At 35.6% G+C, this 24,397-nt stretch overlaps 1 protein-coding gene and 1 long non-coding RNA gene across 2 annotated transcripts in view; one reads left to right on the top strand and one right to left on the bottom strand.

Annotated features, from left to right (window-relative positions):
* Window positions 1–1,511: 1,511 nt before the first annotated feature.
* Window positions 1,512–24,397, bottom strand: part of LOC141361605 (mitochondrial disaggregase-like) — a 41,291-nt gene continuing 18,405 nt past the window's right edge. Inside the window, exons 8-16 of the mRNA XM_073863152.1 lie at window positions 11,563–11,640; window positions 9,630–9,685; window positions 9,511–9,555; window positions 6,827–6,988; window positions 3,854–4,010; window positions 3,471–3,544; window positions 3,269–3,388; window positions 2,110–2,214; window positions 1,512–1,861 (exon numbers count right to left, since the gene is read on the bottom strand). Coding sequence (XP_073719253.1) covers window positions 1,649–1,861; window positions 2,110–2,214; window positions 3,269–3,388; window positions 3,471–3,544; window positions 3,854–4,010; window positions 6,827–6,988; window positions 9,511–9,555; window positions 9,630–9,685; window positions 11,563–11,640 — 1,010 coding nt within the window. The 3' untranslated portion in view covers window positions 1,512–1,648. The remainder of the gene's footprint in view (window positions 1,862–2,109; window positions 2,215–3,268; window positions 3,389–3,470; window positions 3,545–3,853; window positions 4,011–6,826; window positions 6,989–9,510; window positions 9,556–9,629; window positions 9,686–11,562; window positions 11,641–24,397) is intronic.
* On the top strand, window positions 19,279–24,114 carry LOC129416916 (uncharacterized). Its single transcript, XR_012367680.1, has 5 exons — window positions 19,279–19,550; window positions 20,866–21,584; window positions 21,662–21,806; window positions 22,240–22,318; window positions 23,558–24,114. It is a non-coding gene; the product is annotated as an uncharacterized lncRNA (long non-coding RNA).

Here is a 24,397-nt window from a genome sequence, read left to right as displayed (position 1 = left end):
TATATATATGAATTAAACGCCTTTATTGTCATTGTATTTTCCTACATACAATGAAATTAAGAGTTGAAGACAGCACCTCCTGAAAACATTTTACACATATATTTTAAAAATGTATATTTAAAGAACATTTTTCTTACATGTATTTAGTGCTGGTCAAAGATTAATTGCGATTAATCGCATACAAAATAAAAGTGATTTTTTTTGCATAATATATATGTGTGTACTGTGTGTAGTTATTATGTAAGGGATAATGTAGAGGCAGCCGGTAGTTATTGGGAAATAAGCCCCGACAGTGTGATCAGGACCCGACGCGAAGCGGAGGGTCTTGTATCACACTGAAGGGGCTTATTTCCCAATAACTACCGGCTGCCTCTACATTATCCCGCTTATTACACGGCTACTTGCCACATAAGAAAAAAAACTGGACATGAATATGAAACATTTTATTGGCATATTTGTTTTAAATTAACATTTTTATTCTTCCGCGAAACTTTGCACAGATGCATAAAATGATCGTAATACCTTATTAAGATCCTCTGCTTCATACTTGTCTGTCTCCATTTTTTTCTCTTTTAGCCAGTCTTTGAGAAGTTTTAATGCCCATTCTGTAATTTTGTGTGTGTTGGCTTCGTAGCTGTAATGCTCTATTTTGTCAAGTTCAGTCTCAGTAAGCTGTCTATGTCTTGTCGTGTTTGTCACAAGATGGCGCCCAACAGACAGTAATCTTTATTGATCTTTATTGGCGTGGAGCGATTTTACTCGTGCAAGTAGTCCGGCTATGCGTTATTATTTTGGAGCGGTTATTATTTGAAAAGAACGAACCTGCAAATGTCTCAACTGACCAATCAGAATCAAGCATTCCAGAGAGCCGTGTAATAAGTATATTTAACCACACTCACATACATATATTCACATACATATATTCACACACACACATACACTTAAATACATACATGAATGTGTGTGTATTTATATATACATAATAATAATAATATGCAAAAAATCACTTTTATTTTGTATGCGATTCTTGAATCGTTGCCTAGCACTAAATATATATATATATTCACATAATAGTTACTCACAGGACCCTTTTATTTTGCATGCGATTAATTGTGATTAATCATTTGACATGCACTACATTATTTTCTGTAAACTGCACACCTGACCTGTCAAATGTCTTAAAATAACAACCCGAGCAATGTCTGTGGTAACCGTGGTATAAGAGGAATAATTGACTCCGGTCCTTTGAATTTTTTGAAAATAATGCACATCCGCGTTGTGCCGCATTACCACCTTGGGTGTGCATTATTTTCAAATGCTCGCTGTCAATTATTCCTTGCTTATTATGCTGTGTGTTCCCGGGGTTGGATCCTATGACGAGTATATACACCATCAAGACATAAAGATTGATCTCATAAACTTTAACTTTAGTGAATATAGACATAGATAGTTCTCTATACACACAGATTCTCCGTATGGAATCTGGACATATTTAACTCTATACATCTATATTTGTGAACAATAACTCACTTTATTAATAGACACAAAACAACATTAAGAGAGAGTGTTTGGTGTAATGTAACAGAAATGTGTTGTGAAGTCTTACGAGTTCCTCTCTCTCTCTCTCTCTCTTACATCCGTCAGGTTTTTAGTGGACATAAGTCACATCATCTGTATTCAGAGGAGGGCGGATGTCCAGTTTTCGTGAGGTGCTGTCTTCACCCATCACCTCGAGACGGAGAGCAGGAGCTTCATCTTTCTCTTTGAGTCCGGCGTCCACCGTGAGACGCAGCGTGCAGCCTTTCGGCAGAAGATCCTGTTCGTACGCCGCCGCTAACTGATTCACAACCCGACGCTCCACCTGAACAACACACAATATACAGTAACACACACACAACACAACAACACACATCTGTACACTGTTTTTTAAAGGGGTTACAACACTGCATTTTCTTTTTTAACATGACAACATTTCTAAATGAACAAAATGTTATCTGTCTAACACGTTTAGGTTCAACTGGTTTGACTTTCAGTCCAGTTAAACTGTGAAAGACTTCAACACAAACCAGTAAAAGTATTGATGACTGATTAGAAGATATTGATGATTACCTCATGTTTGATCGATCGAGCGCCGTAATGTAGATTATATCCTCTGGCCAGCAGCTCAAGCACAGGACTGTCCCACAGCAGGGTTATATTGTGTCTCTGCATAGCCTGAGGACAAAACAAAAACACTGAATCAATTCACTCATTTATAATAAAAATAACATCAATGAATGTTGAGTAATAATGTGTGTTAAAATACACACACACGCGCACATGCACAGACAGAAACACACAGTCAGATGAGCGATACAATGTTTTATACATATTTAAATATTTATGATTAGACCACATGTTAACTTCACTAATATGATTATAGTCATCAGACAAGAGCTCTGTTATTGATCCTGCTTTGTGTCTGTGTGTGTGTGTGTGTGTGTGTGTGTGTGTGCATGCGCGTGTGTGTAGCTTCAATATAGTTACACAGAAAAAAAATTATTCATCTTTTTGTCTACAGTCTTGATTTCCACCATAAAATATATACTTGATAAGCAAAATGACCCAAGATACGAAGTCTTGTTTTTTGAAAAATGTTTTTTAAATCAATTTCAGTTTATTCTTAAAAAAGTAAGAAAAATAAACCTAATTCAAATAAATCTTTCTTACCACACTAACAGATACTTTTATTAGTTTTAAGCATACATTTTTTTTCAGAAAACAAAACTTACTTGGGTCATTTTGTGTAATATTTAAACGAGTGCTGCCTCACGACTAGTCGCGACCAATCGTTTGCAGAATAAAAGTTTTTGTTTACATAATATATGTGGGTGTACTGTGTATAACAATTATGTATAAATACACATACACACATGCATGTATATAATTAAGAAACATTTGCATGTGTATATACATGTTTATATTTATATATAATCTATATTATATATAAATAGAAATATTTATTATATAAATATATTTTTTTCTTAAAATTATACATTTATGTGTGTGTATTTATATAAACATAATTATTATACACAGTACACCCACATATATTATTTAAACAAAAACTTTTATTCTGCAAACGATTAGTCGCGACTAATCGTGAGGCAGCACTAATTTAAACAGGCAAACAAGAAAAAAATACTAAGCCATTATTTTTTGTAATGCACTCAGAGAGTTTAATGTGAGACTGTCTCTCTCTCTCTCTTTCTCTCTTTTGTTGTTTTACCTTCTTGGCCCAGTAGTTGAGTTCTTTAGTGACGAGTTGAATGAGTTCAGAATGACAAAATGGTAAAAAATATACGATCTCATTTATCCGGCCCAGAAACTCATCCCGTCTGAACTGAGCCTGAAACGCACCGATCAGATTCATTTATAAAGCAACCAATCACAGCATTAATCCATACATTATAAAGAGATGTGTGATGTACCTTCAGTATGGGACGAATCACCTCCTCTTTAAATGTGCTGGAGATGGTGATCTTCTCACTCTTCTGAACATCATCTGCATCAACACAGTAACATGAGGTTTTACTTCATTAAAAGCACTCATAACAGGTTTCCTGGACAAGAATAAACTAGTCCTAGACTAAAATACATTTAAGAGCTGTCCAAACTGAAAACAACTTGTTAAAATACATCAGTGCCCTTTGTTTTGCCTCAAAATGCACATAAGTAATGGTTTAAGTAAGGTTAAAACTAGTTATATTTCCTAATTAAACTAAGGCCTAGTCCTGGCTTAAGATAATCTGTGTCCGTGAAACCACCCCTAAAGGTTTAAGTAAAGGGTTAAGTCTGAAGTTTAATCCCTCACCCAGATTTTCAGCGAGACGTCTGCGACTCTGTTCCTGAGCTTCTCGTCTCAGCTGCAATGCATGATGGGCGATTTCGTCACTTGCTACATTGGACGTCATAATGAAGATGGCATCTTTACACTCGATTGTCTTCCCCTTACCGTCCGTCAAACGACCCTGACAAAGAGATAAAGAGATAAAGAGAGAGACTATGTACAGACCCTGTGAGCAATGCAAAGTATAAAGCAGATTTTTTTTCGATGTCTGAGCTTTCATGCGTTTAAAATCACTTACAGACAGATAGATTATCTTAAATAAACAAAAATACAAATGAACCTTAAAAAGTAACGACGGTTTAATGTAAAGAGATTACGGCTACCGAATGATCATTCTGGAATCTTTAAAGTCAAATATCATAAACCAGCAACCTTTATTCAAAAGTGAGTTAAACCCTAATGGTGCATTCAAACCAGACACAAACGTTAAGCGCGTTAAGTGTGAGTGATTTACATGTTAAGTCAATGCAAGGACATGATAGACATTCTGCAGTGCAATGCAATTTGCACAAATGAGTGTTTTAAGTGTTTGACGCACCTAACGCATGATTCGTGCGAGTTGAAAAATTTCGTAGCGCATGAACCAATCAGGAACTTGCTTTAGTAGTGATGCAATTATGACTTAGCGAGCTGAGGCAGAAATACGAAACAACTATGGAGGACAAAATCATCATCGCTGTATGTGGACACCCGGAGCTGTACGGCACATCTTCATATTTTTATAGGAACAAAAATAAAAAAGATCTTGCTTGGAAGAAAGTAAATGAGGAGATTGGAAAATCGAGTAAATTGTAAAAAATGCTCTTTACTCAATTTGAGCTACAGAGCTGGGGAGATTACTTATGAATTGTAATACGTTACTGATTACGAATTACATGACAAAATGTAATATAATCTCTTAAAACTACACATAGTTGGTAAAGTAATCTGACTACTTTTGGATTACATTTAGATTACTTTTGACAAATCTTATTTGATTTCAAATATATAAAAAGGGGAAAAATATATTAAATTTTATTTCACCAACAAAGAAACTTAAAGCAACACTATGTAGTTTTTTTTACCTTTAAATAATGTCTCTAAATTTATTTCAGTGATAAAACAACTTTTAACTGGACAAATTGTACTGTTGCTTCAACCTGAGCAGCCTCCTAGCTGCTACAAGCACACTCTGAAAGTGGCAGTGGAGGGTAGAGCACACAGCCCCGCCCCTCCCCCTGCCCCTGCCTGCAGAAGAGTGTCTGATACCAGGCACTGTTGCGCTTTTCAACCACATGGGGGAGCTGTAAGTCATTTTTACATGGAAACTACATAGTGTTGCTTTAAAACTCAATTTTAAAGTGCAATGTACCGACAGTTAATACTTCACAATACTACTAACCCTGATTTACTTTGCTATAAGTGTCAACTGAGAGTAACACACTGAACAATACAAAATCTACCCAAATCAACACCTTTGCATCCAGTGATCAAACACTGAGTGCTGCAGATTTTGCATCTTGTCTCGTCGTTGCTTATCTCCTGTGTGTTTCCACCTCCTCCAAAAAAAAAACTAGAATAATCACGAACGTATATATGCGCTAAGCGGTAGGTACATTTATTATGAAAAATGTAAAAAAAAAACCTGCCAGTAATCCATAAAAAGTAATAGTAGTCTGATTACAAGTATTTTAAAATGTAGTTTAATCTAATTACAAGTACTTGATTTTTGGAATCTGATTACTTAATACAGATTACATGTAATCTGTTACTACCCAGCTCTGACTGTATATTTATAAGCCACTCCAATTCGTGTCGTACCTAACAATGCCATTCAGCCATTACTTATTCACAAAACAGCACGCCTCTCGTACCTTATTGCTTACATATACTTATACATATTGAAATTACAAGATAGCTGAAGCTGGCAAATTGAGCGTATTAACATATAAATTTCACATGCAAATGACACAAGTTTACTCGCTTGTTCAAGCGTCCAACCATGCAAAATAGCGTGATTTATTTGCTTCATTCGCCTCTGGTGTGAACACACAGTAATACAGCGTTTCTAAAACTGTGGGCCGATGGTGCTGGGTTAGGGCAGTTTTTTTATATTTAATAAAATACATTAATTTACACTGCAAAAAATGACTTTCTTACTTAGTATTTTTGCCTTGTTTTCAGTACAAATACCTAAAAATTAAAAAATAAAATTAAGATGCTTTTTCTTGATGGGCAAAACGACCCAAGAAAATAAGTAGTTTTTACACAAAAAATATCTAATTTAAGTGATCTTGTGAATAAAACAACAAGCAAAAAATCTGCCAATGGGGTAAGCACATTTATTCTTGAATTCTTCTTGAATTTAGTGTTTAAGGAAAATGGTCAAGATTTTTTGCTTAGCCCATAAAACAAGCAGATTTTTTGCTTGTTTTATGCACAAAATCACTTAAAAAAATTTCCTTGAAAATAATTGTTTGCAGTGTAGAAAATCTTTATTTTCTTTGGTCTATTTTTAGACCAAAAATATCAAATTTAAGTGAATTTGTGCTTAAAACAAGTGGGAAAAAACTGCCAATGGGGTAAGACAAAAAAATCTTGAAATAAGTTAACTTTTTTCTTAAACACGCAATTCAAGAAAAATTATCTTAGCCCATAATGAGATTTATTTGCTTGTTTTATTCAAAATTCACTCAAATTTTCTTAGGTCATTTTGCTCAACAAGAAAACATATTGATTAATTTTTTTTAGCTATTTGTACTGAAAACAAGACAAAAATACCAAGTAAGAAAGTGAGGTTTGTGATATTTCAAAAAATAATGAAAATGTACACTCCAGCCGTACTTGGACCACAGATTTTTGTGATAGATGAAGAAGGTAGCGAGTAGCTGAAGATGATGAAACGCATGAATCTAAAGCAGAAAGTGTTTAGCGCTCATATTCTCAGTTTGTGTTTACCTCATCAAAGAGCTGTAACATAACCGTGAGCACATCAGGATGAGCTTTATCCACCTCATCAAACAAAACCACAGCGTTCGGACACTGTCTCAACTGCTTTGTTAAATGACCTCCCTCCTCATGACCAACATAACCTGGAGGAGAACCGATGAACTTCGCCACCTCATGGACAGAAGAACGAAAGAGAAAAAACAACATGAGATCTGACCTCTGAAGAGACTAAACTCAGCACAACACAACACAATGATTGGATTACACACGCACACACACAAACACACACACACAGTTCATCCCACCCAACAAAGTGACACTGACAGTCCTCTACCAATACAATAAGATTGTGTGATTGAATTGTGTGTGCGTGTGTGTGTGTCAGTGTAAGGTCACAGTGTAACTGTACAGTTAAATGGTTTATAAGAGAGAAATGACAACAGAGGCCAAACACAGAGGAGAAAACACTGAAGACTTACAACAGATCAGTTTTATTCTGTTAAATAACTTTAGTTTATATTTATGACTGGATATTTACTTCGAAATGCATAAATCTGCTGCAGTGAAAGTGAACTTTGTACTTTGAGGAGTACATTTACATAAAGATCAGCTTGTTTTGCTCAAACATCAACTAGATCTCATTTAGACGACTCATTTATAATCTTTATTAGCATATGACATCATATTGTACATTAACCAACCCAAGGCAAGTCGTGGTATAGTCACAAAACACTTGATTTATTTAATTTGTGTTCTTTTTTTCCTGTCATTGAGCACAGATGTGTTCACGAAAAGAAAGTGGCGTTACGGAGACGAAAAATATGTATAGAAATTCGTGCTCAATGACACGAAAAAAGCGGAAAATCATGTCCATGAACACGAATAAATAAATAAATAAAATATTTCGTAACTATACCACGACTGACATTAATATTAACACCTGCTCTGCTCTGTAAAGGGCTCATTATAGTTGTATGTATACTTCTGTGCCATCGTCCGCGTCAACATGCAATTACACATGCAGACCACTAGTATGCAGTATCCACATGTGTAAAAACAGTAGCCTATGCGGAAATGCGAAAAAAAATGTGATGGGAGGGGTTCTTGTGGACCAATCACAGCACTTACAGTCAGCATAGGATGGACGCGTTGTAAACATTTTGGAGAGGTGCGCATCAGGCTACGCACAGCCTATGCATAACCTACACCGTTGAATCTACGCACAACTTTAAATTACACTTAAGGACCAAACAACATGGCTCGAAATTGCGATCATTATAAACGCATATGCTCCTGAATTTTACTAGCTGCAACCTTAAAATATATTTGAGAGCATTTGTGCAAGTGCAAATGATTGTTATGGTGCAACTTGTTTTGATTTCTTTACCAAACATTTGCATATACGGTGAAATAATTAGTGAGTGTCTTATAGAGACCAATGAAACTTTATACGAATGACAGTTTCATGCTGTTTTTAGCATCTAAATGATGAAGTTTATCATTTAAGAGTTCACAAAGATTTCATTGTTTCTTTGAGAAATGCAATTGTCTGACAACAAATAAAAATAAAAGTCTGTTTAACGTAATGAAGTTGACAGAAATAAATTACTATTGTATAGTAAAATTTACTTTTAAAATAATGCAAATTTTATTACATTATAAGTTTCGATATAATTTTATTAATATAATTTTATTTTTTTATTTAAACAAAGTTTTGTTTTGCAGCACTTTGACAAAATATAAAAATGCAATGTTTTAATGAAAATTAATTTGTTTTATTTTTATTTAACCATTTAAAAAAGATAAATTATAAAATTTTATGAATTTAGTTTATAAAACATGCTGTTTGATAAGTGAAATGTAATTTAACATTAAAGAAAATTAAAAGTGAAAATACAGAGAAAATGGGATTTATGAAAATAAAAAGGCACAATAACATTAAATGTTTTTATAGGGCCCCATGAAGCTACATGGATATAAGAGCTTGTTTAATAATGAGCCAAGTGTGTGCAAATAATTTAAGATCAAGTTTGATTGTTCAAGCTTTTAATCTTAAAGATGATGAATCTGTGGTGCTCCTATCACTTTCAATGCATGCACCTAAATATTTGACAGTGATACAAACTAAAAAAGTTAATTTAAAGCAACTGCAAAACATGTTTTTCAAGAGAAAAAAAATGTTCTTAGTATTTTTGTCTTGTTTTCAGTAAAAATATCTAAAAATTCTTAAATTAAGATGCTTTTTTTTCAAGAGCAAAACGACCCAAGAAAATATTAAATTTAAGTGATTTTGTGCATAAACAAGAAAAAAATCTGCCAATGGGGTAAGGACATTTTTCTTGGATTTAGTGTTGAAGAAAAATGTTCAAGATTTTGTTGCTTACCCCATTGGCAGATTTTTTTTTTTTTTTTGCTTGTTTTATGCACAAAATAACTTACATTTGATATTTTCTTGGGTTGTTTTGCCCATCAAGAAAAAGCATCTTAATTTAAGAATTTTTATATATTTTTACTGAAAACAAGACAAACATACTTACAGCATTTTTTCTTGAAAATCATTTTTCCAATGTGTACAATAATATGAATCCACTTCAAGAAAAATATTAAATTTATCATAAATCTATGACATGAGCTCTAAGAAAATCACTTCACAAATATAAGTGTGTGTGTGTGTGTGTGTGTGTGTGTGTCACCTCATGTTTCTCTTGAAATTCTGACATGTCCATTCGGATGAATCCCTGAATAAAAGAGAGATTAATGATGAATCTCTTGATGACAGTAAACAGATATTGAGATGTCTGTATGGACTGACCTTCTTAATATCTTTATGCATGTATCGAGCCACCTGTTTAGCCAGTTCAGTTTTACCTGCAGATCAACACACATTGACAAACAATAACCACTAATGGATTTCAGCTGAATGACAACACTGATCAATGATGACTAGTTTGTCAGTTTATTAGAGATGTATAAAGTCTTGGTCTGTGTGTATATAAGAGAGGAACATAAAGCGCTGGTGTCAAGTTGAAGGGCTAATTCTTCACATGAAGGAGATTTATTGCTGTCAGTGAGTGTGTTTATTTATCTCCTATCATTACTCGTCTGTTTTCATTCATCTCTGAGGGTTTATGTAGTCCGTGAGAGTAAATATTGCTCTTATGAATTTTAATAAACCCATATATGGTAAGTGGTGGGACTAGTTGAATATTGATGGCGTGATCGCGCATGCCTTCGGCGAGAAGGAGAAACATCTCATCATATATCAAACCACAACAAATAAAACACGCAAACAAACAAATAAACAAAGACGTGCGTCACTGCTGCGGGCTGACAAAACTTCACTGCAAGCTGCTTTATGGGTCATTCTACAGAAACGTCCACTTTTGATTTCTTTTTCTAACATTTAAACTTAGACCACATTATTCGATTACTCTTTGACTTTATGAGTACACATAAATGACAGCTGAATGATTTTTTAGTTTTTGTGTGCATGTACTTAAAGACTGCATACACCATTTTTTGTCAGTGGTGTTACCTTACTTCTTTAGCAATATTAAAGGTGTTAAGGAAATATTATTTATAATTTTTTCAGCTTTAAAGCTTAATTCTTAAGTGTAGCAGAATTCAATGCATTTAAAATTATCATCATGTCACATGTGAAAGATTTTATTTAATGTGACAGAAAAAAAAAAACACAGTAACACCACAAATGGACTAAAATACTTAAATTGTCACTGGTGTTACTGATCTTCACTGGTGTTACCCATTAAGAAGGTAACACCAGTGACAGTAACACCAGTGACAATTTTCATGAAAACTGCATTTTACAAAATGAATGCTTCAAAGTATCAAACCACATGTTGTCAATCATTGTATATTCACTAAATTAAGTAGTTTAATCCATTTATATTCTAGTTTTTTGCAATTCCCAAACAATAAAGGAGGTCATACCAGTGACTTAAACTAAAAGCTTCATATGAAATCATGATATAAATGAAAAGATTTCTGTTAACTGAAAAGAGACAGTGAGCTTCTCTTCATAGATCTTCAGGAAAGTGAAAGAAGGAAGTCAAGTGAGGTCATCAGTGTGATTTCTATTTAAGAATAAGAGCTTTTTTGTTAAACGGTAACACCAGTGACACAACCCCAGGGGACCACTACTTTCATTATATATTTTATAATATTTATTTAGCATTTTGTCTCTCTACACAATATATTTTTGATAGTTATGGACACATTATTGTACATTAAATGGAAGAAAACACAGTTTTTGATCTCAACTTTGGGGACGATTTTTTTAAAATATAAAAACATTGTAACCCTAAAGTGTTTTTCAAGTGTAATATTTCTGTAAATGCTAGGGACAGAAATATTGACATTTCTGTAGAATGACCCTTATGTTCTGTGTTTATAACACACGATTCATGTTTCTCCTAAGAATACAGAGATACACTGAAAAAAATGATTCATTCAATTCACTTTTTTTTAAGGTAAGTGATTGCAATCAATTTATTTAAGCTAAATTTAAAAAAATATATATATTATATAAAATAAAATAAAAAAACTTTTGTTTTAATATAGCTTAAATAAATTGAGTAAATTGAATGAATTATTCTTTTCTAAGCAGTCTAGAGTTTAAAAAAAGAGAGCCTGCAAGATAGAGCTCACGCCAGAGGCAGCTCACGCCAGAGACAGCTCATGCCAGAGGCCTGTCTGTGTGCATGTGTGTGTGTAAGAGAAGTTACCAATTCCAGAGGAGCCCAGAAATAGAAAGACGAGCGGATGTTCTTCATCATACCAGCCGTTCTCTTTCCTCCTGATGGCTGAGGAGAAAGAAGACAGACAGTTATTAACTCGAGAGAGAGAGACAGACAGACAACATCAGGCAGATCTCAAAGATTGAGAGAAAATGTGAAATGATTTAAGACAATCAGACAATCACTGAAGAAAGACAGAAACACACACACAGAAAGAGAGAGAGAGAGAGAGAGAGAGAAAGAGAGCGAGCGAGCGAGGGGGGACGGCTGTAGACTCACTGCACCATTAGACAGACAGTAATTTCATTACACTGCTGCACGCTGGAGAAACTAAATCAGGTTAGAATAGATCCAGCAGAGAACACTAGCAAGATAACACACTGTTACCATGACAACCAGTGCACACACACACACACACACACACACACACACACACACACACAATATCATAGCAGTTCTGTGTGTGTGATGATTACACATCAGACATCATTACAGTGAGAATATCTCTGTTATTTGTGTTGTCTTGCATAACATCAATAATTTACTTCTGAATCTGTCTCTCTCTCTCTCTCTCTCTCTCTCTCTCTCTCTCTCTCTCTCTCTCTCTCTCTCTATCTCTCTCTCACACACACACACACACACATGCACACCCACACACACACACACACACACACACACGTGTCACATGTTTTTATAAGTGTGTGAAGCGTGCTGTTGTATTCAGGTATGATGTGTTGATCTCTTTACTACACAGATGTTTAAGAGGAGATCATCATAAGACTACATCATAGATATCTGAAACCCTCCAGACATCGCTGTCTGGTGTACAAAAGTTTACAACAAAACACAAAAAATGTTTAAGAGAAAGTGTGTGTGTGTGTGTTTTATCTTCAAGATGAGCTGTAGGTGACTTCTCTTATGTGCACAACACATCTAACACACACATAGAGAGTGACGTCTGAAGTGTGTGTTGCTCTTTGTCTATCTCAGGGCAGAAGCTGTAATGACATTACTGAAGATAATCACCACCAATAACTTTCAGCCCCTGAGAGCAGAAACCAACATCTATCCACAGCTTCCTGTGTGTGTGTGTGTGTGTGTGTGTGTCTGTCTCTCTGTGTGTGTGTGTGTGTGTGTGTCTATACCCCCACCTCAGATGTCATTAACTGATGATGAAAATAACTAAATTATAAACATACTAATTATAAACGTTTGGCTTTGAGACACTAAACCGACAGCATTGAAGTATCGTCAGTGAAAGCAGACTGTGAGGTTTGTTCACATGGGCTGCATCTGAGCCCTGACAGACCAAAGCCAACGTTTACCACCTGACAGTCAGGTATCACATCTGTTCTGCACCTGCGTCACATGACTTTAAATACCAGCAGGTGGCAGTAGTCAAGATTCATTACTTAAAACAGGAAACTGGAAGAGCTACGACTGCTGGGATACAAAACATAAAACAAAGCTGCGCTTGCTTACAAGTCAGATTCATGTCTTATGAGCCATAACCTTTAAAAGCTGATGTTTCTTCAAGATCACTTTTTTTTACTTTAGTTACTGTGTAATGTTGCATAAATAATACCTGCATTAAAATTAAAATACTCAGAATTTACTTTTAAGGACTACAGAAAACAGCTGGTTTGGACTACAGCCCTCTACTTCCCCATTAGATGAAGACAATATTCTGAGTTTTTGACTCCGCCCACAGGAATACCCAAAAAAGGGCATAAGACGACATAGAGTTGGGTTAGTAGAGTGTTTTTTTGCCATGTCAGAGAGATGCTGTTATTTTCATCCCGGAGTCAAATCCTCTGTTTGGCCTTTGCTGAGGACAGCTTCCTCAATCTGACTTGACCTTTTCAAACATGCGCTAAACTGCTGTCGAATCACAACACACTGAACCAGCTACGCCAGTGGTTCTCAAGGGGGCCGCGAGATGGTGCCAGGGGGGCCCCAGTTTTATGAGATTTTATAAAATACATTAATTTATCATGAATTCTGTGTAATTAAACCAAAAAAAAATAAGGCTCCTAACCAAAAGCACTACTTTGAATCATTTTATATGTTTGTTTCATAAAATTGTTACATTTTAGCACAAATTTGTCATAAATTTTCTTTGGGGGGCCGCGAAGAAATGCACTGGACACAAGGGGGGCCGCACGCTGAAATAGTTTGAGAACCACTGAGCTACGCAACACAACTCATTACATATTTATCAATGAAGACTTCAGCCATTTTTAGGAGACATTGGTGTTTTTTAGGATACTGTTTTTTTTCACACAGGAAACATTAACGCGTGTTATATTGTGCACCGTAAACCCAATTAAAGTTTTTAAAAAAGAACCTGGTCTCAAAAAAGAACACAACTTCTGCTGGCAGTATTTCGGGTTTGGACCGAACGAGAATGGAGAGGTGGTAAATACGGATGAGGCAAAGTATGCAAATTGTGCAACAAAAAGGTTTGGGTTGTGTGATTTAATTTAATTGATTTGTGAGCATGTCTCTGCGCAAAAACTGTTCTGGATGTTAATAATAATTTAATTCTGTTTGTTGTATTTCTACTTTTTTATAAACTGCTACTTGTTGCTAATAAAAGTTGTTAATATTGTTGTGCGTGTTATTTTATTATTGTTTCAGTATTAGTGTTTAGTATTCAGTTTCTGAAGGGTTTAGGCACAAGCCAACATTATGGTGACGCTGTCTGAGCCTTTTGTCATAATTTTATAATTATTCATGGTAATACCGTCAAACCTCCTCCCTATTTTACCTTGGTATACGGTATCAAAATTTGAATACCGCCCAAGCCTAGAGCCCACCCATACTATGTAGAGAGTAAGAAACAATTCAGACAGTGTAAATATGCACTTGAGCTGCTACAATGCACACACATATGGAATTACTTCCAAAAAACCTTTAGGCATAAAGTAAATTCAAGCACTTTCAAGGGCCTGTGTCTATGCATGTTTATTTTCAAAAACTTTCCAGGGCCTTGATAATCCCCCCCCCAAATTCACAAACTTCAAGGACTCATGGGAACCCTGAACACAGGAAAAACGGGACCTCTAAATAATATTTACGTATTAAAATGAGAGACGCAACGTTCTGTGCGTTACCCTCTTTACTTCCGTTTTGTTTCTTGTGCACTGGTTGGCTATGCCGAAAAGCCAATCAGAATGATCGACTCCCAGATGAGTGCAACTGCCATGCTGAATCGACCAAAAATGGCGACTGTGACTTACTTTAGCCAATGATGCACAACACACTGATCAAACTGAGACAGATGATGCTCAAAACCTCCCTGACCACAGACCTTGATGTGTAAAGAGCAGGAAACTAATGATGCGTTCACACCAGCCATCAAGAGCAAATGTTTTCAATGTTAAGTCAATGTAAAGACGCGTTGATGTGCATTTGGAGGTCTCACGGCGCAAATGAAGCATTTAGCGCTGTGAGGTAGACATGATTCCGTCTCATTTGCACGTCTAGTTTGCACAAATGGTGCGAATTGAGGGTTGGGAAACGCGCAAGTTAAAAATTTTGAACTTTGGTGGAAAAACGCGCTGCGTTAACCAATCAGGAGCTTGCTGTAGTAGGGACGTGATCACTGGAAGCGAGCGGAGTTGCAGAAGCCCCTCCCATTATGCGAATTTCCGCGTGAATGTCTCAATGACTAGAATTTCACGTGAAGCGAGTACACTCAAAATGTTCAAGCGTCTAACTACGTGCGGTACACACGAATTTGACGCCTCAACCGCGTCTGGTGTGAACCCAACATAAATGTAAAGCGAAAGAAACTCTCTGCATTCACACTGGATTCACATTCTGCTCCGGATCACTACTCGATATTACTCGTATATAACCATTCATGATTATTATTGAATAACTGACTGTGAAAGTTCAAAACGTACATTAACCTTAAAATGAGAAGTTAATATAGAAAACCAACACATTAACATTAATCCTGTTAACTAGTAAAATCATGAGGTGCTTAATATTGAAATGAGTTTATTGTAAAGTTGAGCGTCTCATACAGGAACAGACACACACATTTCTCTGAAGCTCTCTCTCTCTCTCTCATTCGCTCTCTGTCTCTGTGTGTGTGATGTATTCAGTATATTAGCTCTTACAGATCAATAACGCTGGTTTTATCACAGTGCTGATGGGATCCAATTGCTTTCGGGACAATTTGCCACAGCAGTAACTGTCCATTTATCAAATCAGAGCTGAGATCCGACTCGCTAGCCTTCACTCTTTACTCTACTGTCTCTCTCTCTCTCTCTCTCTCTCTCTCTCCTGACAGACAGACAGCACAGAGATTCATTTATCAGGATTGATTGACGTGTGAGATCCTCCTCAGGACCGTCCGTTCAGTCTGATGAAAAACACCTGACACTCATCACTGAATACAGTCATCATTACATCACATCAATACAGAAGAGATGATGTATAATAAATGTCTGTCAGGGTGATCAACACCCGACGCACACACACATATAACCTCATGAAGTCTACGGACACAAAAGGGTCTGAAAGTTTTAAGGTGTCACCTGTGCACACGGCCTCACTGATCGATTAACAAAGCGTTTGTGTGTATGTGTGTGTATCCTGTATTTATTAAAGTTGTATGTTATTGTGTTTTAACTCATATCTGTCTCACTGTCCTGGGACTCGTATAAGAGAGAGACGAACCCCCGTGTGTCCGATCGTACACACACACATCGGAGAAAAATCAAAGAAAAGAAATGAAGTATTAGAAAACAACGATAAATGATGTTGTTAAATGAGGACTGGAGAGAAGCAACCGGTCGTAACGCAGACAACGACACAGTAAAAGATGAATGAATGAGTCAGGATGAGGAAAATTCATGTAATTCAGATATGCAGCATCTTTCAGTTACAGTCAGTTTACAACTTGTTGTCATTTTGTTATTATTAGTTTTTCTCTTTATATCACATTTTCAATGTCTTACATTTTGTGATGAGTTTTCTGCAGTGAAAGTGTTTCTTTAGGTATGAGGTCATTTTACAATTTTGTGAATAACTTTGTCAACTTTGGTTCAGATAATTGACGTATCCATTAAGGCATTTTTATTCTTATAACAGGGATTTTTGTAAGTACCTAAAAATTAAATGTATAAGTTTTATGTGTCAAAAATATTTTCTTTTAATTTAAGCAACATTAATTAAAGGGTACATATGAAGAGTTTCGTTGCAAAACGAGATAACCACATTTTTTTTAATTGTTCAGAAATCTCATTTTTTGGTTGTGCATACCAATTAATTTCAATGCAACTGCAGTTGGTTTGTTTTTATTTAAACCTTCTAACTTAAAAAATACAGCTAAGTAGCACCATAAAACAAAATAATAACATGATAACATAATAATAAACATGTTTTGACAAAAATGTTAAAAAATTTATTTATCTCGTTTTGCAACAAATCTCTTCATATTCATATACCATTATGATGATCAGTGTTTGCATTATCAGCTTATTTGCATGTTAAATAACACACCCAAAATGCCACATTTTTGCTTACACCTACTAAGTGGCAATTTTAACATGTTATAATAAATTATCTGTGGGGTATTTTGAGCTAAAACTTCATATATGTGCTCTGGGGACACCAACGATTTATTTTACATCTTTACGAAGTTTTGTGCCATGGCCCCTTTAATACTACAAAACATGATGTTTATGTTTATTTATCCTGACTGCTAAATGTTGCTCGAATGTGTCATATATTTATATAAGGAGCTTAGATGCAAAAGCCTCTAAACACCACCTACATCAAAAATTAGAAAATGACATGTAATGACATCGCATGTATTATACGTTCATCAAATACTTTTGCTTCAAATCTGCTTAATCGCAGCGTCAGGCCATTCAGAAATATTGATTTGTTGTCCTAATTCATTCCTATAAAAAAATGCTTATTTACAAGAAAACATATCAGATGCACTTAAAGGGTTTTGCATCTGAACTCCTTATATTTACATACTGTTAAACAATTATTCCAAAGATTTGATTTAATTTTAATTATAACAGGGGGGCGGTTTCCCGAACAGGGATTAGACTAGTCCTAGACTAAAATACAGTGGGGCAAAAAAGTATTTAGTCAACCACCAATTGTGCAAGTTCTCCCACTTAAAAAGATGAGAGAGGCCTGTAATTTTCATCATAGGTACACTTCAACTATGAGAGACAAAATGAGGAAAAAAATCCAGAAAATCACATTGTCTGATTTTTTAAGAATTTATTTGAATGAATGAATGAATGAATGAATGAGCTTTTTATTGCCAGGTATGTTTACACATACGAGGAATTTGTTTTCGTGACAGAAGCTCCGCAATACAACAGAATGACAGAATTTGCAATTTATGGTGGAAAATAAGTATTTGGTCAATAACAAAAAAGCAAGATTTCTTTCTCTCACAGACCTGTAACTTTTTCTTTAAGAGAATCCTCTGTCCTCCACTTGTTACCTGTATTAATGGCACCTGTTTGAACTTGTTAGCAGTATAAAAGACACCTGTCCACAACCTAAAACAGTCAGAATGCAAACTCAACTATGGCCAAGACCAGAGAGCTGTCAAAGGACACCAGAAACAAAATTGTAGACCTGCACCAGGCTGGGAAGACTGAATCTGCAATAGGTAAGCAGCTTGATGTGAAGAAATCAACTGTGAGAGCAATTATTAGAAAATGAAAGACATACAAGAACACTGATAATGTCCCTCGATCTGGGGCTCCACGCAAGATCTCATCCCGTAGGGTAAAAATTATCACCAGAATGGTGAGCAAAAATCCCAGAACCACATGGGGGAACCTAGTGAATGACCTGCAGAGAGCTGGGACCAAAGTAACAAAGGCTACCATCAGTAACACACTATGCAGCCAGGGACTCAATTCCTGCAGTGCCAGATGTGTCCACCTGCTTAAGCCAGTACATGTCCGGACCCGTCTGAAGTTTGCTAGAGAGCATTTGGATGATCCAGAAGAAGAGTGGGAGAATGTCATATTGTCAGATGAAACCAAAACATAACTTTTAGGTAGAAACTCAACTTCTTGTGTTTGGAGGAGAAAGATGCTGAGTTGCATCCAAAGAACACCATACCTACTGTGAAGCATGGGGGTGGAAACCTCATGCTTTGGGTCTGTTTTTCTGCAAAGGGACCAGGACAACTGATCCGAGTTAAGGAAAGAATGAATGGGGCCATGTATCGTGAGATTTTGACTCAAAACCTCCTTTCGTCAGCAAGGGCATTGAAGATGAAACGTGGCTGGATCTTTCAGTATGGCAGTGATCCCAAACATACCGCCCGGGCAATGAAGGAGTGGTTTCGTAAGAATAATTTCAAGGTCCTGGAGTGGCCGAGCCAGTCTCCAGATCTCAACCCCATAGAAAATCCTGTGAGGGAGTTGAAAATCTGAGTTGCCCAGCGACAGCCCTAAAACATCACTGCTCTAGAGGAGATCTGCATGGAGGAATGGGCCAAATTACCAGCAACAATATGTAAAAACCTTGTGGAGACTTACAGAAAACGTTTGATCTCTGTCATTGCCAACAAAGGGTATATAACAAAGTATTGACATAAACTTTTGTTATTGACTAAATACTTATTTTTCACCATAATTTACAAATAAATTCTTAAAAAATCAGACAATGTGATTTTCTGGATTTTTTTTCTCATTTTGTCTCTCATACACTCAAAAAATGGGTTTTGTAGCACTGTTCATTATACACAAATATATTTAGTTACATTAAAACATACACATTTATTTTTAAGACAAAATACAAGTGTAATGTGTTATGCTAAATCAATTTGTTATTCACTCTAGTTTACCTAACTACCTATCTTTAAACTAAAGTAATTGGTTTACTTTTGCGATTCAAACTACCGGATGTGACGTCATTTAACGACTTCCACGAAGACGGCGCGGAGCTCTGGCGCGCAGGTGATGGTGTTTCCGGTAAGTGAACTAAATACGTTATTTCTTCAATCTATCTTAAAACATTGTTGAGGCAACTTTATTTTATGTTGAAGTCGATGGTGTTTGTGTTCGATGGTGATGATTTCACGTCATTTGTGCAGCGGTGAGGTAAAGTGTGTTATTTGTGCGTTTCAAATGTAATGGAGTGCTTCACGCGATCTGTCGTGTGACGTGTTTAAACCGTATTAAACGTGATGTACTTGTGTTTAAACGGTATTAAACGTGTTGTTCATTTTCGGGTCATTTTTAGTGTTTTATGATAGCAGCAGTGTTGTAAACTGTGTGATTTGTGCGTTTCAAAATGAATGGATTGCTTCACGTGTTTGTGGTGAGTTGATCTTCGATTTTCTGTCGTGTTCCGGTGGTAACGTTAGCCATTGAACTTGTTTTACTGGTGATAATACTAGTTTTTGAAACGTATTTTCCTGTGTTTAGTCAGAGCATTTTCTCAAGGGGTTCTTAAAGTTTATTTTTTGTTGTTACTCTGAATGAATATTTACTTAAAGTTATGTTGAAATGTAAAATTTGTGATCTAAGTTAAATTACTAAAACATTAAAGACTGCTGCACGTGCGTTGTGGGGTTATCATAGATATCATTGTACATATTCAAATTGATATATTCAAGACATGTTATGCTCTACTTGTTCATTTAAGTAGGAATTATGCTACAGATGTAATATTGCATGACGACAAAGGCCCACTTTCACTTGTAATTTGTGTGCAAGGCATGCAGTGCAGTGTCATCAGAAAAAGAATACTTTGCTCACATAAACAGTCACTTAAAGAAAAGTAAAACGGTATTTTGCATGTTATCAGGTTGTGATTTCCAATCAAATGTCAATGGGACTTTTATATCACACAAAAACAGAAAACACAACCAGCATTCACTGAGTGATTTTAAGCCTGGTGTAGTTTCCATTGCTGAAGTATTACAGGAGGCCAAAAGTTTTTATAGTGATGAGGCAAGTGATGCTTTTGTTCATGACTGAAGCCAGATGTGTTTTATTAAAACAGATTATTTAAACTAGAGCATATCACACTTTTTTAGGTAAACTGCATTGTATGTTAAAGTCTGTCAGTGCCTATTTTAGTTAGCTGATAATTGATTATCCATTGCTACATTGTTATATGGTTGGTGCTTTGTTTGGTGACTTTGAAAAGACAAGTCCACGCATATGTTGTAAAATATGCTTTTATTTTGTTAAATGGACAATTCATAAGTTAATGTTTTTTAATCATACTTACAATTGATTTAAAAAAAATAATTAACTAAATTTTATTTGTTTTCCACAGTCATACCACAAAGACTTCTCCAGTCTGGCTAAAAGTTACAAAAGGTGATCCTTCAGTATGCCATTTCTACTTCAGTGAGTGACCTGTCAAAGGAAGAAGAAAAACAATGTAATCTACAAGGACATTTAAGGCTGCAGTTCATGGATTCTGACTTGGGCAATTAGTTTTTAAATCTCATGTACACATCTGAAATTCAAGACAAAAGTACACTAAAGGTGGTATTTCTGACAACACCAAGTGATTGTGACAACTCGCCCCCACCACAACTGAACAGTTTTCAAAGGAGTACCTGCTCATCACCAGCTCTTTCACTTTCATCCTGTGACACAGTAGTTTTGTCAACCCCATCTACTTCATTAAGCTCTGACTGTGTTGCAAAAGCGTGTTTTGCCAAATATATAACAAAACTGAGAAAAATTGGCTGTACTGAAGTGAAATTAAATTTACTCAAGCCCAAACCAGCTGGAATTTCCAGTGCTGCTTATCATATAAAAAAAAACATGCAACGCTTTGGTTAACTACTGCCCTTACCATCCACAAACGGAGACATCCAAAACACTGGAAGTAGTCAGTGTAATACTTCTGTCTGAAATTAAAAAGAACAATGAGAAAACATTATGGACAAGACTTTTTCTATCAGGAGACATGAGGTTGTCAAGGAGTCGCCTTCAATAGCAGATTTCAAAACTAGATGGCCTGCTCTTTTCAGAAGGGAAGAGGTGAGTGAAAAGTTTTTGAGTCATTTATGTTTAACTTTATTGGCTTTGTGGTAACAATAATTTATTGTGTTTTGTAGATTTGTGCAGAGTTTAAAAGAATCGCAACAGCCCCATTGGTGTCTACATACTTGGCGAAGATGGATCAATATTCTGCAAAGCTTATAAGGATCTATGCAAAACGAGGAGTCATCAATTGACCGAGAATTAAAAACCACAACACGGGTATGAAGAACTGCACTCATTAAAACCTTATAATAAAACTTCTTTTTGCACTGGTGAAATTGGAATTAGAAAGTTTCTGGAACTTGTAAAAAAGAAACAAAGGTACAGTTTAACGCAGGGGTGGGCATCGAGGGCCACAGTCCTGCAGAGTTTAGCTTCAACCTTAATCAAACACACCTGAATGTAATTTCCAAACAGTTCTGAAGACTTCAATTAGATTTTTCAGCTGTGTTTGATTAGGGTTGGAGCGAAACTCTGCAGGGCTGTTGCCCTCGGGACCAGGAATTGCCCACCCCTGGTTTAAGGTGTCCCTTTTTGTTGTTGTTTTCCACTTACATGCTGTATTTTGCATAATAATCTAAAAATAAAGGTAAATGTTTACCTGATATTGTGAATGCTACAATTAATACAATTTTGATATTTACATATTTAGACTGACAACATTGATCAGGCTCCGATCTTTCTTTGTCTACCTGAATGAAGACCTGACCAGTCTAATTAAAGAGTATTTGGTAAGTATATGTGCATACATATACTTTGCTGTATTATCAAGGAATTGAAATGTTGTGGTATCCCAGGTGAAAAAGTAGTACACTTCCATAATGTACTTACAGTGCTCTATTTTTAAACTAATTTATACTTGATATACTAAAAATTATTCTTTAGTACTTTTTAAGATGTTCTTAAGATTATCTAAGTGTACTTATGTGTGCTGTTTTGAGACATGATTATTAACTAAAATGTGCTTTGAATATACTATCTCTGTTTTAAAAATGTATTAGTTAAAACTTGTAAACTTGAACCCAACTTTCAAAGATGGGTTCAAGTTTACTACGAGTGGTACCTAAATACATTTTTAAAATACATTTTTAGCACATTTTAGTTCATATTCATGGTGTCTCAAAAATAGAACAGGGAAGTACAATTATACCTTGTTCACACTGTCAGTCTAAATCTGATTTTGGTGGATATTTGAATCCAGTCACATTTAGAAAGTGTGAACTGCCAAAAACCACATGAAATCAGTGTTTTTTCAAATCTGTTTCGGGCTACATCCATGGGTGGTTTAAAATCCTTTTCAAATCGCATTTCTGGAAATCCAAGTCAGTCTGACCGCTCTGATCGCATTTGTGTAGCTTTTCGGTTATGTCATGCTGTTGCGTCACATAAAACATAAACACGTCAGATGTTGAGGCAGATTGTCGTGCCAGTGCAACGTCATTGCCATAGAAACATTGTAGATAATCCAGAAAACGGCAGAACGCTACAGGACGCACAGAACGGTTGTGATCCACAATATGGACAATGAGTTTGTCAAATCCGATATGCCCTGAAATCTAATTTAGACTGACATTGTGAACAATGTACAAGATGTTCTTAAGGTTGTCTTAAGAAGTACAAAAGAAGAATTTTTAGTATATTATGTACAAAATTAGTGCATGAAAATAGAGCACTTTAAGTACATTATGGACGTGTACTTTTTCACCTGGGATAACTTTTTATTTTATCTCATCTCCATATTTCAAACCTTCTTTCTAATGCAGAAAACAAGGTATGTTGGTAAGCAAACAATACTTGCCCTCTTTGACTTTTTGGCTGTTGTACATTATGGAATGAGAACGTTCTTAAAATACTTCAGTTTTACAGAATCAAGTGATGTGGTTTTGAATAACATTAAATGGTAAATAAGAGATTTTCTGAACTTATTAATAAACATAAAATAATTGTATCATTGTCATGCTCACCTGCAGGATACAGATGCACCCAGTACCCAGGAGGCGTTCCAGAAGATGGTGATGTGAGTCCTTGTTGCAAAAATGTATGGTTCAGACATCGAAGACAGCCCAGCAGATGTTGGAGTGTTATTGAAGGGATTAAGAGTTCTTGGACCTCAACAACATTGTGTATGCGACAACCATGCTGATGGGACTGATATATGCACTGAACTTGAGCTACTTTCCTGAATTCAGGTACACTTTTGAAGTATTGCAGTTGTTGTTTCTGGAGCTAGATGGGAAGTAACTATCTCATAAAGTTCAGACGCTGAAGACCAAGCCTTTTGCAGATGTTTTGAGAAAGGAATGTTTTAATATTTCATATGTAAATGCCATGTTTTTGAAATGGAGTTTTCGTGCATTTCATTTGTCAGTAACTGTAAAAAAAATTGTAATGTTGTTATAAGGTTACATTGTAATATCCAAAGTCCTTAAAAACTTTGCAAGCTTTTCAAGTTGATGAGTGCATCTCATTTGTTGGTATATCCTTTACAGTATCTGTAGTTTAAGTGCAATAAACATGGCTTGAAGAACTGGTGTATGAGATTTCTTTTTTGAATAAAATGAATGCTATATAGAGTTTATTACAAAAAGTATATTTTTGTGTGTGATGTACTTGAAATAGACATTGTTGTGTTAAAGTAACTAAAAGTAATTGGATGGAACCACTGTCCACAATGTAATTGAGTTGTATGAATAAACTACTCTTGAGTTGGACAAGCAAAACATATTTGATTCGTTTGAACAAGTTAAACACATGTTCAGAAAACGTAACAATCTTAAGTTGTGGATAAGTAACTAAGATAATTTTATTGA

This window comes from Misgurnus anguillicaudatus, chromosome 24, assembly GCF_027580225.2.
Source record: "Misgurnus anguillicaudatus chromosome 24, ASM2758022v2, whole genome shotgun sequence".
NCBI classification, from domain to species: domain Eukaryota; kingdom Metazoa; phylum Chordata; class Actinopteri; order Cypriniformes; family Cobitidae; genus Misgurnus; species Misgurnus anguillicaudatus.
Note: the sequence above shows the minus strand (reverse complement) of the source record. Positions and strands in the feature narration are given on the sequence as shown.